Source organism: Lathamus discolor, chromosome 1 (assembly GCF_037157495.1).
Source record: "Lathamus discolor isolate bLatDis1 chromosome 1, bLatDis1.hap1, whole genome shotgun sequence".
In the NCBI taxonomy this organism is placed as follows: Eukaryota; Metazoa; Chordata; class Aves; order Psittaciformes; family Psittacidae; genus Lathamus; species Lathamus discolor.
The window spans coordinates 100555707-100572949 of NC_088884.1; the positions used below are offsets into that span (position 1 = coordinate 100555707).

Below are 17243 nucleotides of genomic sequence, written 5' to 3' on the forward strand. Positions count from 1 at the left end.
CTTGGTCAGAGTAAACATTACTGTCCTGGGTTCAGCAGTAGCAGTCATTTTTTCCCTTCTTAGTAGCTGGTGCAGGGCTGTGTTTTGACTTTCAGCCTGGGAACAGAGCTGATAACACCAATGTTTTATTCTGACCAAGGACTTTCTGAGTCTCATGCTCTGCCAGGGAGGAGGGAAAGCCAGGAGGAAGCAGAGACAGGAGACCTGACCTAAACTGACCAAAGAGGTATTCCATACCACGGCACATCATGCCCAGGGAGGTAACGGGGAGTTACCCGGAAGGGCTAGGGCACTGTGGGGTTGGATGAGGTATCGGGCGGTGCTCAGTCGGGCTGGGTGGGGCAAATTTTGGGTCGGCTGGCGGTGAGCAGTTGATTCTCTTCCCTTGTTATTTCCTTTATTATTATTATTATTGGTGGTAGCAGTAGTGATTTGTGTTATACCTTAGTTACTAAACTGTTCTTAACTCAGCCTGTGGGAGTTGCATTCTTTTTGATTCTCCTCTCCGTCCCTCCGGGAGTAGAGGGAGGGAAAGAAGGGGGTGAGTGAGTGAACGAGCTGTGTGACTTTGTTTAAACCATAACAATTACTTAGCAACAACTAAAAACATCGGCATTATCAGTTCTGTTCCCAGGCTGAAAGTCAAAACACAGTGTTTCACCAGCTACTAAGGAGAAAAACTGACTGCTACTGCTGAACCCAGGACACAGGTGAAGTTTCTGATGACTAGGAAAAGGGAAATACAACCCCCATTTTCAAGAAGGGGAAAATGGATGACCCAGGGAATTACAGACCAGTCAGTCTCACCTCTGTGCCTGGCAAAATCTTGGAGCACATTCTCCTGGAAGGCATGCTAAGGCACATGAAAAACAACAAGGTGCTTGGTGACAGCCAGCATGGCTTCACTAAGGGGAAATCCTGCCTGACCCATTTGGTGGCCTTCTATGATGGAGCTATGGAACTGATGGACAGGGATAGAGCGGCTGATGTCATCTACCTGGACTTGTGCAAAGCGTTTGACACTGTCCCACACAACATCCTTCTCTCTAAATTGGAGAGACATCAATTTGATGGATGGACCACTCGGTGGATAAAGAACTGGCTGGATGGCCGCACACAAAGAGTTGTGGTCAATGGCTCAGTGTCCGGCTGGAGACCAGTAACGAGTGGTGCCCTCAGGGATCGATGTTGGGACCAGTCTTGTTTGTTGATGAGAAACTTAACACGAGCCAGCTTCAGTGTGTGCTCGCAGCCCAGAAAGCCAACTGTATCCTGGGCTGCATCAAGGGGACGTGACCAGGAGGTCGAAGGAGGTGATCCTGCCCCTCTCCTCTGCTCTCATGAGACCTCACCTGGAGTATTGTGTGCAGTTCTGGTGTCCTCAACATAAAAAGGACATGGAGCTGTTGGAACAAGTCCAGAGGAGGCCCACGAGGATGATCAGGGGACTGGAGCACCTCCCGTATGAAGATAGGCTGAGGAAGTTGAGGCTGTTCAGCCTGGAGAAGAGAAGGCTGTGCGGAGACCTCGTAGCAGCCCTCCAGTATCTGAAGGGGGCCTATAGGGATGCTGGGGAGGGACTGTTCATCAGGGACTGTAGCGATAGGACAAGGGGTAATGGGTTAAAACTTAAATGGGGGAAGTTTAGATTGGATATAAGGAAGAAATTCTTTCCTATTAGGGTGGTGAGGCACTGGAATGGGTTTCCCAGGGAGGTTGTGAGTGCTCCATCCCTGGCAGTGTTCAAGGCCATGTTGGGCAGGGCCTTGAGTGACATGGTTTAGTGTGAGGTGTCCCTGCCCATGGGACATCTTTCATCTTTCAGTGATCTACAGCCAAAATCTGCAGCTTTATTCACCTTTACATCCTGAGCCTGTATTCCAGTGCCATTAGATTGTAACATTTTCTGTCGTTGCTTTGCAGATGTTCAGGCAGTTGCTTATGAAGAGCCAAAGCATTGGTGCTCCATTGTCTACTATGAGCTGAATAATCGTGTTGGGGAGGCGTTCCATGCTTCTTCCACCAGTGTCCTGGTGGATGGCTTCACTGATCCTTCCAACAACAAGAACAGATTTTGCCTGGGACTGCTCTCGAATGTTAACCGTAACTCCACCATTGAGAATACAAGGCGGCATATTGGCAAAGGTAAGGTTTGGATCTTTCCATCTGTTTTGGGGTTTGGGAGAGGGTGGGCATTTCCCCTAGACATGACAGCCTAGGTCACCTGTCTCAAGATGAAACTGGTCTTCCCAAGTACATGGACTAAGTGCTTTTGTTGGTAAGTATATAATTTTCTGGCCAGGTCTTGTAAGGAAAGTATTGTTCTTACCTGGTGTGTAATTACAGGAACCTTTTACCCTTAATCAATTTTTAATTGCCAGAAGGCTTATGGTCTTAATTAGAAGGAGAGCTTAAGGAAGTTTGTCTAATTAAATGTCTTGACTTACCTTGATTATTGGTGTGTACTGGAAATCCAGCTTCCAGTTCTTGGCGTGAGATCTTTAGCTAGCCCTAGTTCCAACATTAACTATCCTAACACATATTTAAAACTGATAAAACAGTTTTTCCAAATGCATTTTTCTCAGGATGGTGATTCTTTCAGTGAGAATTTTGTGCTTCCTTTCTATGGCTGTGACAGTGTTCCATGAATGAGAAAAGTTTCTGGGTTAATAGAGTTTTATAAGAACTTGCCATGCAAATGACAGGCAAAGCTTGACATTGCCTTCTGCAATGGAGCATTCCTGCGAGACATTTTTTAAGGTGTTTACGCTAGTAGTAAACTCTAAATCTCCTGAGACACTTGAAGGTTCAGTGTGCCCCAGGCAGTGGGATGTATTGTTGTAAGTGCCAGTTAACGAAGTATCTTCCTCCTTCTTAGAGGAGGAAAGAATTGAAACTGAAGAGAACTCTTGGGTCTTCAAGTTTGAGCCCCTGGTCTGGAGAGCTTTACTGTACATGAGGACTTGTTCAGCTCTCACGCAGTACACCAGACCTGTGTTGTGCCACTCAGGTCCTAATATTTCTTTCTTCTTTTCCTCACCATCCATCTTAGCAAGTGTCAGGATATTTATTTAACACCTCATTCAATTTCCTGTTAAAAATAACCCATCTGCAAGCAGAGTTCTGCCTAGATACTGAAGCAGAGTGTGGAAGAGATGCACTTGAATAAGTAAATGTATGCAGCTAATGATGATGTAGAACTGTTAGTCTTTGAGGAAGGAGGGAGGAGTAAATCCCACACTTGAAGACATAGCCATAAATGCTTTTGCAGATCAGGTGAAAGTATATACATACTCACACGAGTACATGCATAGTAAGTGGCAAAATCTTACATGATGGAGCACATCATGTAAGACTGGAGCTTGGTTTAGTTTTTAAATTCTATGCGTTCACTTCTCTGACTTGTGACATTGTGGGAGGTTAAAGATGTAATCAGCAAATAGTCCATTTTTGAATGTGAAAGGCGATTTTTCTTGCTTTCTCAAAGCGTTTGGAATTGAGTCTTATTGACAGTAAATCTCCACAAAGATTCCATGTATGTTGCTCTTCTGGGGCTTGCTGCCATCAGTGGCAGGTATGGGAGCAGGCAGTAGAAGGGGAAGGGACTATAAGATTTGTGTATATGCCCATTTGATGGCTAAATCTGAGGAATGTAAGGGCCAGTCTTTTTCCCCAGCTTTCTAGAATTAAACCAAGCTGAAAAACTCATGCTACCCAAAATAGCACTGAGGACATTTCCAAAGAGAATCCTGCTTGGGGCTGGTTTAGTATCTACAGATTATGCAGTAGGTTTCTGCTGTCTCCACTTGCATTCCCAATTATTGTTTTATATAAATATAATGGGAAAAAGTTCAAGTGGTCAAGCCATCCAATGCACTGCATCAAAACTACTGCTTGTTCATTGTTGTTGAATATACAACATGTTAAAATGCAGGAATTGCTGATTCTCCTTACATATACATACGTACACGCCCTCTTTTCAAGTTGTCTGCTGATGAAACAAAAGTAAAAATGAAATTTAAAGACAGATGATGCCCATGGCACGGGGGTTGGAACTGGATGATCTTTAAGGTCCCTTCCAGCCCAGACCATTCCATGATTCTGTGGTCTGATATGCAATTAATGTTTATCTCTAAGCAGAAATATATCTCTGTTGAGGCAGAGCATTAAAAGTAGATACACAGTGTGAATTTGTCTAACCTCTTTATGTCAACTTTCTTCTCTCAGGTGTTCATCTCTATTATGTTGGTGGGGAAGTGTATGCTGAATGTCTTAGCGACAGCAGTATTTTTGTGCAAAGTCGGAACTGCAACTACCATCACGGGTTCCATCCCACAACGGTCTGCAAAATCCCCAGTGGCTGCAGTTTGAAGATTTTCAATAATCAAGAGTTTGCTCAGCTTTTGGCTCAGTCGGTGAACCATGGCTTTGAGACAGTGTATGAGCTTACAAAGATGTGCACTCTCCGTATGAGTTTTGTAAAGGTATGTGAAAATTTGCTTGAGATTATTTTGTAAGCAAAACACATTGTTTTTTCTTAATGACATGACTTTGAATGGACCAGTGTCTCCCTCAATTGACCTGTTAGTAAATTCTGAGTCTTAGGTACAGAATAATTATTTTTAAGTGTAAGACCATACAGATTGTCATGAAACAAAGTTGCCTTTCTGGACAAAAATCTGTCTTGATACACATATTTGAAAGCTTGAGGTGACTTGCAGGATGTGTTTGTTCACATAAGTCTGTAGTCACTTGTGAAGCAGTTCTATCATGTCTGTTGACTGTTCTAATTTCACTGAGTTGCCTCTTGTAAATTTTTAGTGTTTCAGTTGAATTCTTGCGTTTAATACGTGTATAAATTGTATGTATATAGAATTATTTGCATAATTACTCTGGAATTATGGGGCTTGTCTTTTTAATTTTGTGGGATATGGCAAGATACAGTACAAGTAAGTTTTGAAAAGAGTTGAGTCATTAATTATGTGGCCTGAAAGTGGAAAAAACACCAATTCATTATGTAGCATCATCTTTTGTCCCTTTTTTTGTCCGTTGTTACTGTCCGTGCTATCTCCTACTCTGTAAGAGGCCCATTGGAACTTCATGCTCCTCTTCCTGGGGGTAATATTTTTGGAGACTTGAGCTGAGACTGCATTGTATGCCATTACAGTTGTGGAAGTGTAGATAGCATAGCCCTCTAAATGGGTCTTGACCAGCAGCTCCCAAATATATATAACTTTCAACTCCCAAAATATACGTAACTTTCTATTCTAGGGGGGGCATGCAAGGTCAAGGTTAGTGATGTGGCTGTGTCAGCATAGGCACTGATATGAAAGGGCTGGTCACATACGTAGAAGTAGTCAAATGAAGATGGTAATATGCTGAAGTACTCTGCTTGACAGGAGGATAGAAATTTTCAGATCTGTTAGGACAAGGGTTCCTAAAACAGAGTGAGTTGTTTAGAGCTCTACATCCTTAAGAGTTGTGTGGCAGTGTTGCCTGAACAGTTGCATAGGACTTTGTGTGTGTTGGATGTTGTGCTGCACAGTTTAGAGCTGCTGACACCCGTGTCGGAGTTGGGGAATTCCTTCATTAGGGGTTAAAACAGAGCAGAGCAAAGTGTACCTGTGGCTGTTGTAGTCTTGTCTCCAGACCTACCCCCAAAATGTTTCACTTAAAAAATGATTTTGCATGCTGTTGAAATATCTGCTTATATCTTTGGTAATTACTGCAACTGAATCAGGTATTAGCTGAAACAAGACCTGTTTTCTCTTAATTTGAGAAATAGCCTACTGGGGAAGGATCATGCACTCTTTCTCCAAAGAGAAATATTTCTCATTTATCTCTCTGTTTATCATGTCCATCCTGCGAATGATGCTTTGGCTCTTGTTAGACAGATGCTTCACCCCCATTTCCATGATGTCAGTTTATGACCTCTTTTTTTAATTTATTGATCTGTTTGGCAGCATTACCCCCCAGTTTGTTCTATTTTTGGTCTTGGCAGAGAAGACTTGATTATCCTCCTCCTCAGAGGCTTTATTGGGACATCATGCAGCTGGCAGTGAGATAGGGGGAAATTTTGCACTGCCACAGGTTATGTCTTTAAGAATTCAAGACTTCCATTCTATAAGATCAAAAGATCTCAAAATGACACTTCCTCCACATTTAATTGTTAAAAAAAAACCCAACCCTTCAGATTTGTATGTTGAAATGTGTTAATAGTTGGTGCCTCAAGGGTATTATGCTACTCTGCTGATAATGACTGTTAGAAGCTCTATTATTTCGATAAGGAGGATGATCGAAGTATGCTTGTAACATGTTTGATACTATAAAATAAGGTGATAATTTTCCTTTCCCCGCTTACCCTTCTGTTTCCAGGGTTGGGGAGCTGAATATCATCGCCAAGATGTGACAAGCACTCCATGCTGGATAGAGATACATCTTCATGGTCCCCTTCAGTGGCTGGATAAAGTACTTACTCAGATGGGCTCTCCTCATAATCCTATTTCTTCAGTGTCTTAAAAGGTCCCAAGCTCCTGCCTTTTGGAAACAATTGAGCCTTGCATGTACTTGAAAGATGTATGAGTCAGACACACACATTTTTATTCCCCCTCTCTCCCCACCCCAAACCGGCAACAGCTGAATAAGAGCCCTGAAAATACTTGACTCCTGTGACCAACTGTTGGATTCAGAAAAAAAAGCCCTTTGACATACTGTTGCTATCAAGAATTTTAGTTTACATTGTAATGGACTATTGCAAAGTTGATTGGCGGGCTTAGTGCAACGGGGACGACCGAGCCAAAACCACAGTCTGTCAGACCGAGCTCCAGAAAGATCTTCCAGTAGCTGGCACTCTGAGATTCTCTTGTCTTCTGGGTGGTGTTGGTGAAGCCTGCTCTTTGCAGGCTCTCTGCAGTACATTTTAAAGCCATTTGTCTAAGCTGATGGTTGCTTTTCTCTCTAAAAGAGAAAAAACAAAAGAAAAACAACTCATAAGGTTTAATGTCAGTAACTGTGTAATAACCTTTGAAATTGTGTCCTGACCATACAGCTGTAAGAATGTTAGGTATGGTTTTTTTGGTAAATGTATGTACGGTGTATTTGAAAGTTTAGAAATTAATTAGATTTAGACCATAAAGGAATTAGGAATATTTGAAGGGGGGGAGGTGGGAGTGGGAAGGGAAAATGACAACTGAAATGTAGGATATATTGTAAACATAGCTTGTTAGTTTAAACTGAGGTCTGAGTTTTGCTGTGCATTTCATTTTTATAGTGGCTTCATCTTGTTAACTCTGACTAATTTTGCCTCTTCATTTTCCCCCCAAAAAATCATGCAGCTGGCTAATTCTTTTACCATGAAGAGGGCAAAATGATTAATTCCTGCAGTTTGTGAGATGCAGCTCTATGTATTTCAAGACAAAATTGTATAGAGTGCTCTTAAACTATTGAGTGGTTTTATACAGTTTATGTAACAGAAGTAGGCTTTTAATTTTGTAAGAGAATCTTGTTTTGCCAAACCTAGTAACTGTTGATTGTTTGGAGGACTTAAAAATCCCTGTGTGGGTCTATTTCAAACTTTAAAGAAAACATATATTTTTGATTTTTTTTTTTTTTTTACTGCTTGGTTTATTTTCTTCTTATTGATCTTTTATATTCATGTAAGCTGTAGTACTTCAAGTACCTTTATTCCAAAACTAGTGGGTCCTCTTTACTGGAAGTTTTGAATAAAACCTGTTGTTACTGCTTACATTTGATTAAAACCTTGTCTTCTCCACTTCTTAGTAGACTCTTAAGGAACCACGTAAAGATACAGTCTTGGAGAAGGAACAACTAGAAATGAAGATACACTGAGCTTAGACACTTATGATCAGTACGGGTTAGTAACCCTGCTAAACTCAGTATATGAGATAAATGGGTACTCTAAAGGGGTACTCTAGAGAAAGATTTGTTAGCCAGGAAAGATTAGAATGGTTGCAGTACCACTAAAGTATTCTGGCCACTTAGTTAAATGTCCCTGAGTTTTCAACATACAATATGCATATGAGAGGAGATTTTGCTGAGGTTGCATGGTCAGTGGGCTCTCACTGCTCCTTGCCATGGTTGTGGTGAAGAGCCTCCATGCTCCTTTTCCCATGCCTCTGCCTTTGCTTAGGAGAGGTGAGGGAAGGACTGTCCCTTCACAGTTGCCAAGTGGCTGTCAAGTGCTGGATGATGGAGTTTGAGAGAATTGGGGTTTGGTTAGAGATCCAGCATCTGTGCCCAGCTATAATGGTCCATGCAGTGCTTGAGCATGAGGAGCATGAGGGAAGGCGGAAGAGCAGAGATTAATGTGTGTCCAGCCACATGTATGTATGTATGTATGTTTATGTCTCTGTAATGAGCCCTTTTGGGAGAGTCAGTCCCCTTTTTTTTTTTTAATAAAGTTAATTCCTTTGCTTGGTTCAGTATACGTTTTTTAAACTAACCCTCTTTTCTTTGCTAAGGGAGAAAAAAGTCCATAATGTTCAAGTTCCCTTTTTAGGAGAACATAGTTAGTGGCTTTTTTTGTATTTATCAGTTCCATGAACAGATCTATTTATTTTTTTTTAATTCAGTTTAGCACGTATTTTTCATAAAGAAGCATTCATAGCACAAATGTAAGTCTTAAGTAGAATTTAAAGATGACCAAAAAGAGAAAAAATGCTCTGTTCTGTTCAGTCACTGTCTTCGTTTCTTCCATTTTCAGCCCCTGCTACATTAACTTCCAGCTGTTCCCAGCCACTTTCCTTTTTTTTGCTGGAATGCAGCACTGAGGTAGTAACTTTTTTTTATATCAGTGCTGTAACTATCCATCGTGCAAGTCTTAAGAGCATTTCTGTTTGGATGGTTTCATATTTGGATGATTCTGTGCAGGTTTGAAATAGCTTCGGAGTAAGAAAAGACAGTTTTACACTATGACTGCTTTTGAATGCTAGTGTCTTCTATGCTTTAGGCTGTAATACCTCTTTGGTTTTCCTAAACAGGCATTAAAATTAGATGATACTAGCTATGTGGTGTCTCAGAAACTTTCAGTGGTAATATTTCTGATAATACTTTCCAGTCTTTGTAGCTGTTGATAACTGTTGAAGTGTATATTCCGATTTCTTTATTTGTTACCCTGCTTTTTGTTTGTGGTGAGGAGGCATTAGATGTAAGGAAAAAGTGTGCCTTCATGTAATGGCAAAGCTGCACACTATTAAACCAGCTGACTGGATTGGAGTAGCACCTGAGACTGTGTGCTGGTTATGGCTGGGGTAGATTAGGTTAATTATCTTCACAGAAGCTGGTATGGAGCTATGTTTTGGATTTGTGCTGAAAACAGTACTGGTACCACAGGGATGTTTTTGTTACTGCTGAGCACTGCTTACACAGAGCCAAGGCCTTTTCTGACCCTCACACACCACCCCACCCCACCCCCCCCACCACGAGCAAGTAGGCTGGGGGTGCACAAGAAGTTGGGAGGAGACACAGCCAGGACAACTGACCCCAACTGACCAAAGGGATATTCTAGACTATATAGCATCATGCTCAGCATATAAAACTGGGGAAGAAGAAGGAAGCAGGTGTGTGCATTGGGAGTGATGGCATTTGTCGTTCCAAGTTACTAACAAATGTGATGGAGCCCTGCTTTCCTGGAGATGGTTGAAGAACTGCGTGTCAATGTAAAGTAGTGAATGACTTCCTTTTTTTGATCTGCTTGTGTGTGTGGCATTTGTTTTACCTGTTGAACTGTTTTTATCTCAACCCACAAGTTTTTTCACTTACTATTCCAATTTTCTCCCCCTTCGCTGCAAGGGGGGAGTGAGCAAGCAGCTGTGTGGTGCTTAATTGCCAGCTGGGGTTAAACCACAGCAGACTAATAGCCAGAAAAATAGGAGGTAGGATAGAAGTTACCTTGGAGCGGGTAGCTGCTAGTCTGATGCTTTCGTGAAGACTTTTGGAGTGCCTTGGATAAATTTTCTTACTGATTTACTCCACTTTGTATAGTTGGAGTCAGAAAGGACTGAGAGAAGGACAAGACAGAAGGAAAAGTGTCTTGCTGACTTCTCACAAAGCAGAGAATTATGAGGGCTGGAAACTTGGTCTACAGTGTCAGTTCTGTAACCAGGCGAGTTCCTGCTACCAATTTGGTTTTCTTTCCCCAAAATATTCTGGGTCTAGTCTTCTGAACAGCAGAGTTAAACACAGAAGACACTACTTCAAATTGAAAAGCCAACATGGTCCCTGTTGGGAGAAACTGATAAGGTATGGTTAAGTGCTTTAGAAAAAGAATTGAGGGAAAAGCAGGGAACATATGTGCAAACAAATACTTCCATGGAGCTAAATGTCTTTTGAAATCTGTGCTTTGGCTTATAACTGCTGGAAAGAAAATAATTCTCCCCAGGTGGAGAGATGACTTTTTAACCATTTAAGTCTCTAGTGAATCTTTAGAAGACTTGTTGAAAGCTAAGAGAGGTAGTCATAGTCACTTGTGTGGTTTCAGGAAGATATGGAGAGAAATAATTCATGTTTTAACATATCCTGTATCTGAATTCTGGACCTGATTTTATAATGCTCAATAACTTTGTATTCCTCTCTAGTATGATAAAGCCGCTTTCTTATTAAATCACTTTTCTTGCCACTGTAGGTATGTTTCCACAACTGCAGTTGCATTTTTTAGCCTCAGAGTGCAGTTCTGTGTCTGTTGTCAATTGAAGACAATAAATCAATGCAGACATGTATGAAATTTATATGGTCCTTTCTTAGTGTGCCTATCTCAATTTTTCCTCTGTCTTGCCACACTATAAACCTTTGAATTGACATCATGGAAGTTAACTGTGTTTTGATGGTCTCTTTGTTAATTGCTGCTGGTTGGTTCTGTTCAGCACACTGTAGCCTCTTATTCTGCTCTTGAAATTCATGATTCATAACTGTGAACTGGCAGTCACCTTTTTCTGGATGCATGCCTAATATACAACATAACTCTACCATCACCAGTCACGGCAGAGCAATGTATTGTTTACATGTATCATCTCACAGTTCATTTTCTTCAAATACATTTGTAATTCTGTGCGGGAGAGAAGTGAAAGGGAAAGAAAGTGTTTTTACTCTGTCCCCTCTGTCCTTGACTTAAAACAGCTCAAGGAAGAGGGACACCTTGTTACGTTATCCTTTCAGGGGACATTCTCTCTTGTCTGTTCCCTAAGCCCCCCTCCCTACTTCTGTACTCTTGATCACTCCCCTTGATTTTTTTTTTTTAACTCTTTGCAAGTAGCTTTTTGTCTGATTCTTTTCTCATACCTGCTGGACATTACATGTTTCAGTCAGACAAAAACCTCTCTACAATATGCTTGCTAAAGGCAGGTAAAGAATTACGGGTTGCTGTACCAACTATGGTTGGTAGACACCAATAAAGATAAGCATGCTTCACTGGCACCACTTTTTCAATCCCTGCTACCTCAAATGCTTTTTGAAAGAGGAAGGTGAAGTGAGACAGATTCATGCTATTGGATTTCACTTTTCCTTCAGATTATTGTTTTAAAGGTTTTGACAAATATTAAAATTCCCTTTACTCCTCTCTACAGTACTATATCACTTGGTTTGCATCTGACTGAAATGACAAATTGTCAGCCAGGGTGCTTGGGCTTTGTATTTAGAGGTTATGTTGTCTGACTGCTGCCTTCAGCTTCACAAGCAAGCCTTGCACTTGTTCTCATCATCTCTCCCGACAGGCTCCAGAATAAATAACTTATGAGGTTTGTAGAATGAAGCTCCTGTACTCTGCTTGCCTTAGTGACTTGCTCAGAGGCGAAGCTTCTGTGGGACAAAGCAAGCTGTGTAGCTGGGACCTGGCTTTCTCTTGCAGGGGCTGCTGCTATGCATGGGCTGGCTGCAGTGGTCCTTGTTCCCAGGGGCTGCCATCCTCATGAGGTGCTGTGCCTGATCCTGTCCCACTGCAGGTGACACATCTGTGTGATGCAGCAAACTGCCACCGGTTTGACCTGGGTACAAAGATGAGCAGGTCTGTTGCAGTGAATGGACAAGATGGATATAATTTTCAGTCTGGTCTGATGAACTCTTTACAGTTAAAAATGGCATGTGGAAACTTGGTGTATGTTTACTTGTCATGCGCAGCTGAAGTCATCAACAGTAATGTCAGACAAACTCCCAGATTTTACTGAGTCTAAAACTCTGAATTTGATTCAGTCATTTTTTGGGAATACAAGAATTCTTATTCCAATGGGTGCAGATTCCTAGTTTTCTCTTAGAAACTGGTTTGTGATTTCCCCTTTTCATCCTGCTGCTAAGGTGTGAATTGAAAAATCGGTATCATCTCTTCATGATTCTGCCAGCTCATCTGAGACTTTAAATCCATAAAGATCAGAGGAGGTTACTGTAAAGTGAGCATTTGGGAGAAATGAGCATCTTCATATACCTCAGATGGTAAACAGGACTTAAGATCTCTCATTGCAGTGATAAAAACTCCCACTTATCACTCTGTTGCAGTCTATGTAAGATGAGCTGTAATTGTATAACAGAGGGGATTCTGCCAAACAGGCTTTTCTTGCTCAAAGAGATTCGTTTAAGTAGACAGGTCACTTGCTTGGATGCGATAGTGACAAAACAGTTTGCCTTTGTAAAGAATATTCTAATTTTCCGTTTGCAGCTTCTTTCCCTCCAGCCCCCACCCCCCCATCGCTGTGACATGTAAAAACATTCCTTTATATGAAGGTAACTTTTCGGCCCTCTCTGGAAGCTGTCAGGAGAACTGACCACCCTGGATTTGGAGAAAGCTGAGGTTCTTAATGACTTCACTGCCTCAGTCTTCACTGGCAACTGCTCTGACCACAACACCCAAGTCTTGGGAGGCAGACACGGGGACTGTGAGAATGAAGACCTTGGGCCCACTGTAGAAGAGGATCTGGTTCAAGACGATCTTAAGAACCTGAAGGTACACAAGTCCATGGGACCTGATGAAATCCATCCGCAGGTCCTGAAGGAGCTGGCAAATGAAGTTGCTAAGCCACTGGCCATCATATTTGAAAACCATGGCAGTCAGGTGAAGTTCCCGACGACTGGAAAAAGGGAAATATAACCCCCATTTTCAAGAAGGGGAAAATGGAAGACCCGGGGAATTACAGACCAGTCAGTCTCACCTCTGTGCCTGGCAAAATCTTGGAGCACATTCTCCTGGAAGGCATGCTAAGGCACATGAAAAACAACAAGGTGCTTGGTGACAGCCAGCATGGCTTCACTAAGGGGAAATCCTGCCTGACCAATTTGGTGGCCTTCTACGATGGGGCTACAGAACTGATGGACAGGGGTAGAGCAGTTGATGTCATCTACCTGGACTTGTGCAAAGCGTTCAACACTGTCCCACACGACATCCTTGTCTCTAAATTGGAGAGATATCAATTTGATGAATGGACCACTCGCTGGATAAAGAACTGGCTGGATGGCCACACACAAAGAGTTGTGGTCAGTGGCTCAGTGTCCAGCTGGAGACCAGTAACGAGTGGTGTCCCTCAGGGATCGATGTTGGGACTGGTCTTGTTCAACACCTTTGTCTGTGACGTGGACAGTGGGATTGAGCGCGCCCTCAGCAAGTTTGCCGATGACAGCAAGCTGTGTGGTCCGGTTGATATGCTGGAGGGAAGGGATGCCATCCAGAGGGACCTTGGCACACTTGTGAGGTGGGCTGATGCCAACCTCATGAAGTTCAACAATGCCAAGTGCAAGGTCCTACACCTGGGTTGGAGCAGTCCCAGGCACAGCTACAGGTTGGGCAGAGAAGAGATTCAGAGCAGCCCTGTGGAGAAGGACTTGGGGGTGCTGGTCAATGAGAAAATGAACATGAGCCTGCTTCAGAGTGCGCTCGCAGCCCAGAAACCCAACCGTATCCTGGGCTGCATCAAGAGGAGCATGACCAGGAGGTCAAAGGAGGTGATCCTGCCCCTCTACTCTGCTCTTGTGAGACCTCACCTGGAGTATTGTGTGCAGTTCTGGTGTCCTCAACATAAAAAGGACATGGAACTGCTGGAACAAGTCCAGAGGAGGCCCACGAGGATGATCAGGGGACTGGAGCACCTCCCGTATGAAGACAGGCTGAGGAAGTTGGGGCTGTTCAGCCTGGAGAAGAGAAGGCTGCGTGGGGACCTCATAGCAGCCCTCCAGTATCTGAAGGGGGCCTATAGGGATGCTGGGGAGGGACTCTTCATCAGGGACTGTAGTGACAGGACAAGGGGTAACGGGTTAAAACTTAAACAGGGGAAGCTGAGACTGGATATAAGGAGAAAGTTCTTTACTGTTAGGGAGGGATGAGGCACTGGAATGGGTTGCCCAGGGAATTTGTGAATGCTTCATCCCTGGTGGTGTTCAAGGCCAGGTTGGACAGAGCCTTGGGTGGCATGGTTTAGTGTGAGGTGTCCCTGCCCACGGCAGGGGGGTTAGAACTAGATGATCTCCAGGTCCTTTCCAACCCTAACTATTCTATGATTCTAAAATCCCATAGGCCTTACGCAGAGTAAGTGACAGGAACAGATAGTGGTGTTCAGAAAAACACAAGCCGTGAAATGGCAGGTCTAGGAAAAACTCGGAAAGGATAATGAGCAACCCACGCTCAGTGGCTCTATGAGCTCTCAGAGCAAGAGCAGGCATAGAGCCAGCTACAGCAAAGTTCAGTCCAGGCTTAGAGACCAGGAACTGTACCTCCATTGGAGCTCACGGGCCCAGGGCTAAAGTATGTGTGTGGAAGGCCCAGGTGAGGCTCTTCAGGGCAGATGGAGCTTACTGGTGCAGGGCACTTGGGTCCCAGAAAACTCCTTTTAAGACATCCCTTGACACTTGGTTTTCATTCTTTGTGTGCAAGGGCTGCAGTCTATGTTCTCGGTGTGATGAGACAGACCTTGGTGGAGCTGGGAAGTCTAAGAGTTATTTTTCACCAAGGAATAACAGAAAGCAGCTCTGTTCATGAGCTCTCTGCTGTGTAACCAGCTGCTCAGAACAGGGTAAATCTCCCAGCTGCTGAGGTGTGAACTGCATGGCTCTGAGAAACACATAATTGGGTCAATTGCTGAGGTGAGCAGCTCGAGAGAGGACTCCTTCAGCACCTGAGAGGAGGAAGCTCAGCGTCCAGGAGCCTCAACTCAGAGCAGCCACAGCCACCGAGGGAGCCTCAAGCCCTCGACAGAACTGCCCAGGAGCCGGCAGCTCTGCGGACGGGAGCAGGGACTCACAGGGGCGGAGGCAGGAGGAGCGGCACCAGCCCTGGCTGGGTAAAACCTGCCCCAGGGAGCGCGGCGACCAGGGCGGGTCGAGGCAGTTTGCGCGGGCAGGCGAGCGGGATGGTGAGCACTCGCCTCATGACCAGGGCCCGCTCTGGGAGCTCTGCTCTGGCTGCCCCGGCGGTGCCAGCGTAGGCACCCAGACAGAGCCGATGAGAGGGGAGGCTGCAGCGCAGAGCTCGGGGTGTGGAGAGTGCCTGCACTGGTCTGGTGAGGGGAGGCTGCACAACGGGCAGGGCTGCACCCGCTGCTCCCTGGTGGAGGCCCTCCTGCAGCAGGGGCTGAGCTGCGGGGCACTGTCAATAGGCTGAAAGATGTCAGGGAAGCTGAGAGGAAGCAGGGCTGCTTGCTGCAGGCCCAAACCGTGCAGGGGCCTCAAGCGTCCCCTGTAGCTCATGGGGGAAAGAAGGAGGCCGTTAACCCAGGGAGCTGGGGGACAGCAATAAAACAAAACAAAACAAAAACCAAAATAAAAGAAGGAGGAAAAGGACAATAAAAGGCAAGGGGCTTCCTCCTAAATCTGTTGTCCCCACACGAAACCGATTTGCTGTCCTGCAGGAGACTAACGAGGAAACGTACTCGCACCACAGACAACCAGCTGATGCACAGGTAAAGATCTCTACTGGCGCTACCAAGAAAAAGCGGTGGGTCATAGTAATAGGGGACTCTACCTTGAAAGGGATGGAAGCACTCGTCTGTCGGCCTGACCCCGTCTTGAGGGAGGTGTGCTGCCCACCAGGGGCACGGATCAGGGATGTGCAGAGAGGCTGCCTGCTCTAGTAAGTCCCACTGACTATTACCCACTCCTGGTGATCCATGTGGGTGCTAGGGATATAGATAGCAATAGACTGGGGACCATAAAGAAAGACTACAGAGCCCTGGGAGAGGTGGTTAGAGGCTCTGGAGCTCAGATTGTCTTCTCATCAATTCTCCAGGACACAAGGGAGGACCTAAAAGAAGCCTAGGAGGATTGGCCACGTTAATAAATGGTTAGAAGGGTGGTGCCATAGTCAGGGGTTTGGGTGTCTTGAACACGGGACCCAAATCAGTAGGCCAGGTCTACTGGGGGCTGGTGGAGCTGGTTCAAGAAAGAAGGGGAAGAGTGGTTTTGGTAGGAGGCTTGCCAGACTGGTCAAAGATGCTTTAAACTAGATGTGTTGGGGGAGGGGGGCATCATTCCATCCCAACACACCCAGTCAGTTGCCAGCACCTATAATAAATGCTCAGAACAATGTAGATATACTCCAGCTGCTCCAGCCAACGAGCCGGCTTCATTTGGAGCTTGGCTCAGATGCCTCTATACAAACGCCCATAGCACGGGGAACAAACAAGAGGAATTAGAGATGTGTGCATGTCTACAGGGGTATGATATAATAGGCATCATAGAAACATGGTGGGATGGCTCCTATGACTGGAGTGTTGGAATGGAAGGTTACAGGCTCTTTAGAAAAGACAAGCCTGGCAGGCGGGGAGGGGGAGTTGCCCTTTATGTTACGGTTAGGCTGGAGAGTATGGACCTCTGTCTGGGGACAGGTGAGCAGTTTACAGAGAGTTTGTGGGTCAGGGTTAAAGGGAAAACAGCCGTGGGAGACATTACTGTGGGAATCTGTTACAGGCCGCCTGATCAAGGAGAACCTGTGGATGAAGCACTCCACAGACAGATAGGAACAGCCTCACGCTCGCAGGCCCTTGTTCTCATGAGTGATTTCAACCACCCTGACATCTGTTGGAACGACGGTACTGCATGGCACAAACAATCCAGGAGGCTCCTTGATTGTGTGGAAGACAACTTCCTGCTGCAAGTAATAGAGCAGCCGACAAGGAGAGGTGCCATGCTTGATCTCGTGCTCACCAACAGGGAAGGTCTTGTTGAGAATGTGGTACTCCAGGGCAGCCTTGGATGCAGCGATCACAAGATGGTCGAATTTGAGATCCCCAAGACAGTGAGAAGAGCGTGTAGCAAGC

The 17243-nt window shown here is 44.6% G+C and overlaps 1 protein-coding gene across 4 annotated transcripts in view; it reads left to right on the forward strand.

The window, feature by feature from the left end:
* Positions 1 to 6698, forward strand: part of SMAD1 (SMAD family member 1) — a 49552-nt gene extending 42854 nt beyond the window's left edge. For all 4 annotated transcript variants that reach the window (XM_065688093.1, XM_065688096.1, XM_065688103.1 and 1 more), the window contains 3 exons: positions 1924 to 2145; positions 4228 to 4484; positions 6376 to 6698. In XM_065688093.1, coding sequence (XP_065544165.1) covers positions 1924 to 2145; positions 4228 to 4484; positions 6376 to 6519 — 623 coding nt within the window. In that variant the 3' untranslated portion in view covers positions 6520 to 6698. The remainder of the gene's footprint in view (positions 1 to 1923; positions 2146 to 4227; positions 4485 to 6375) is intronic.
* The last annotated feature ends 10545 nt before the right edge of the window (positions 6699 to 17243 follow it).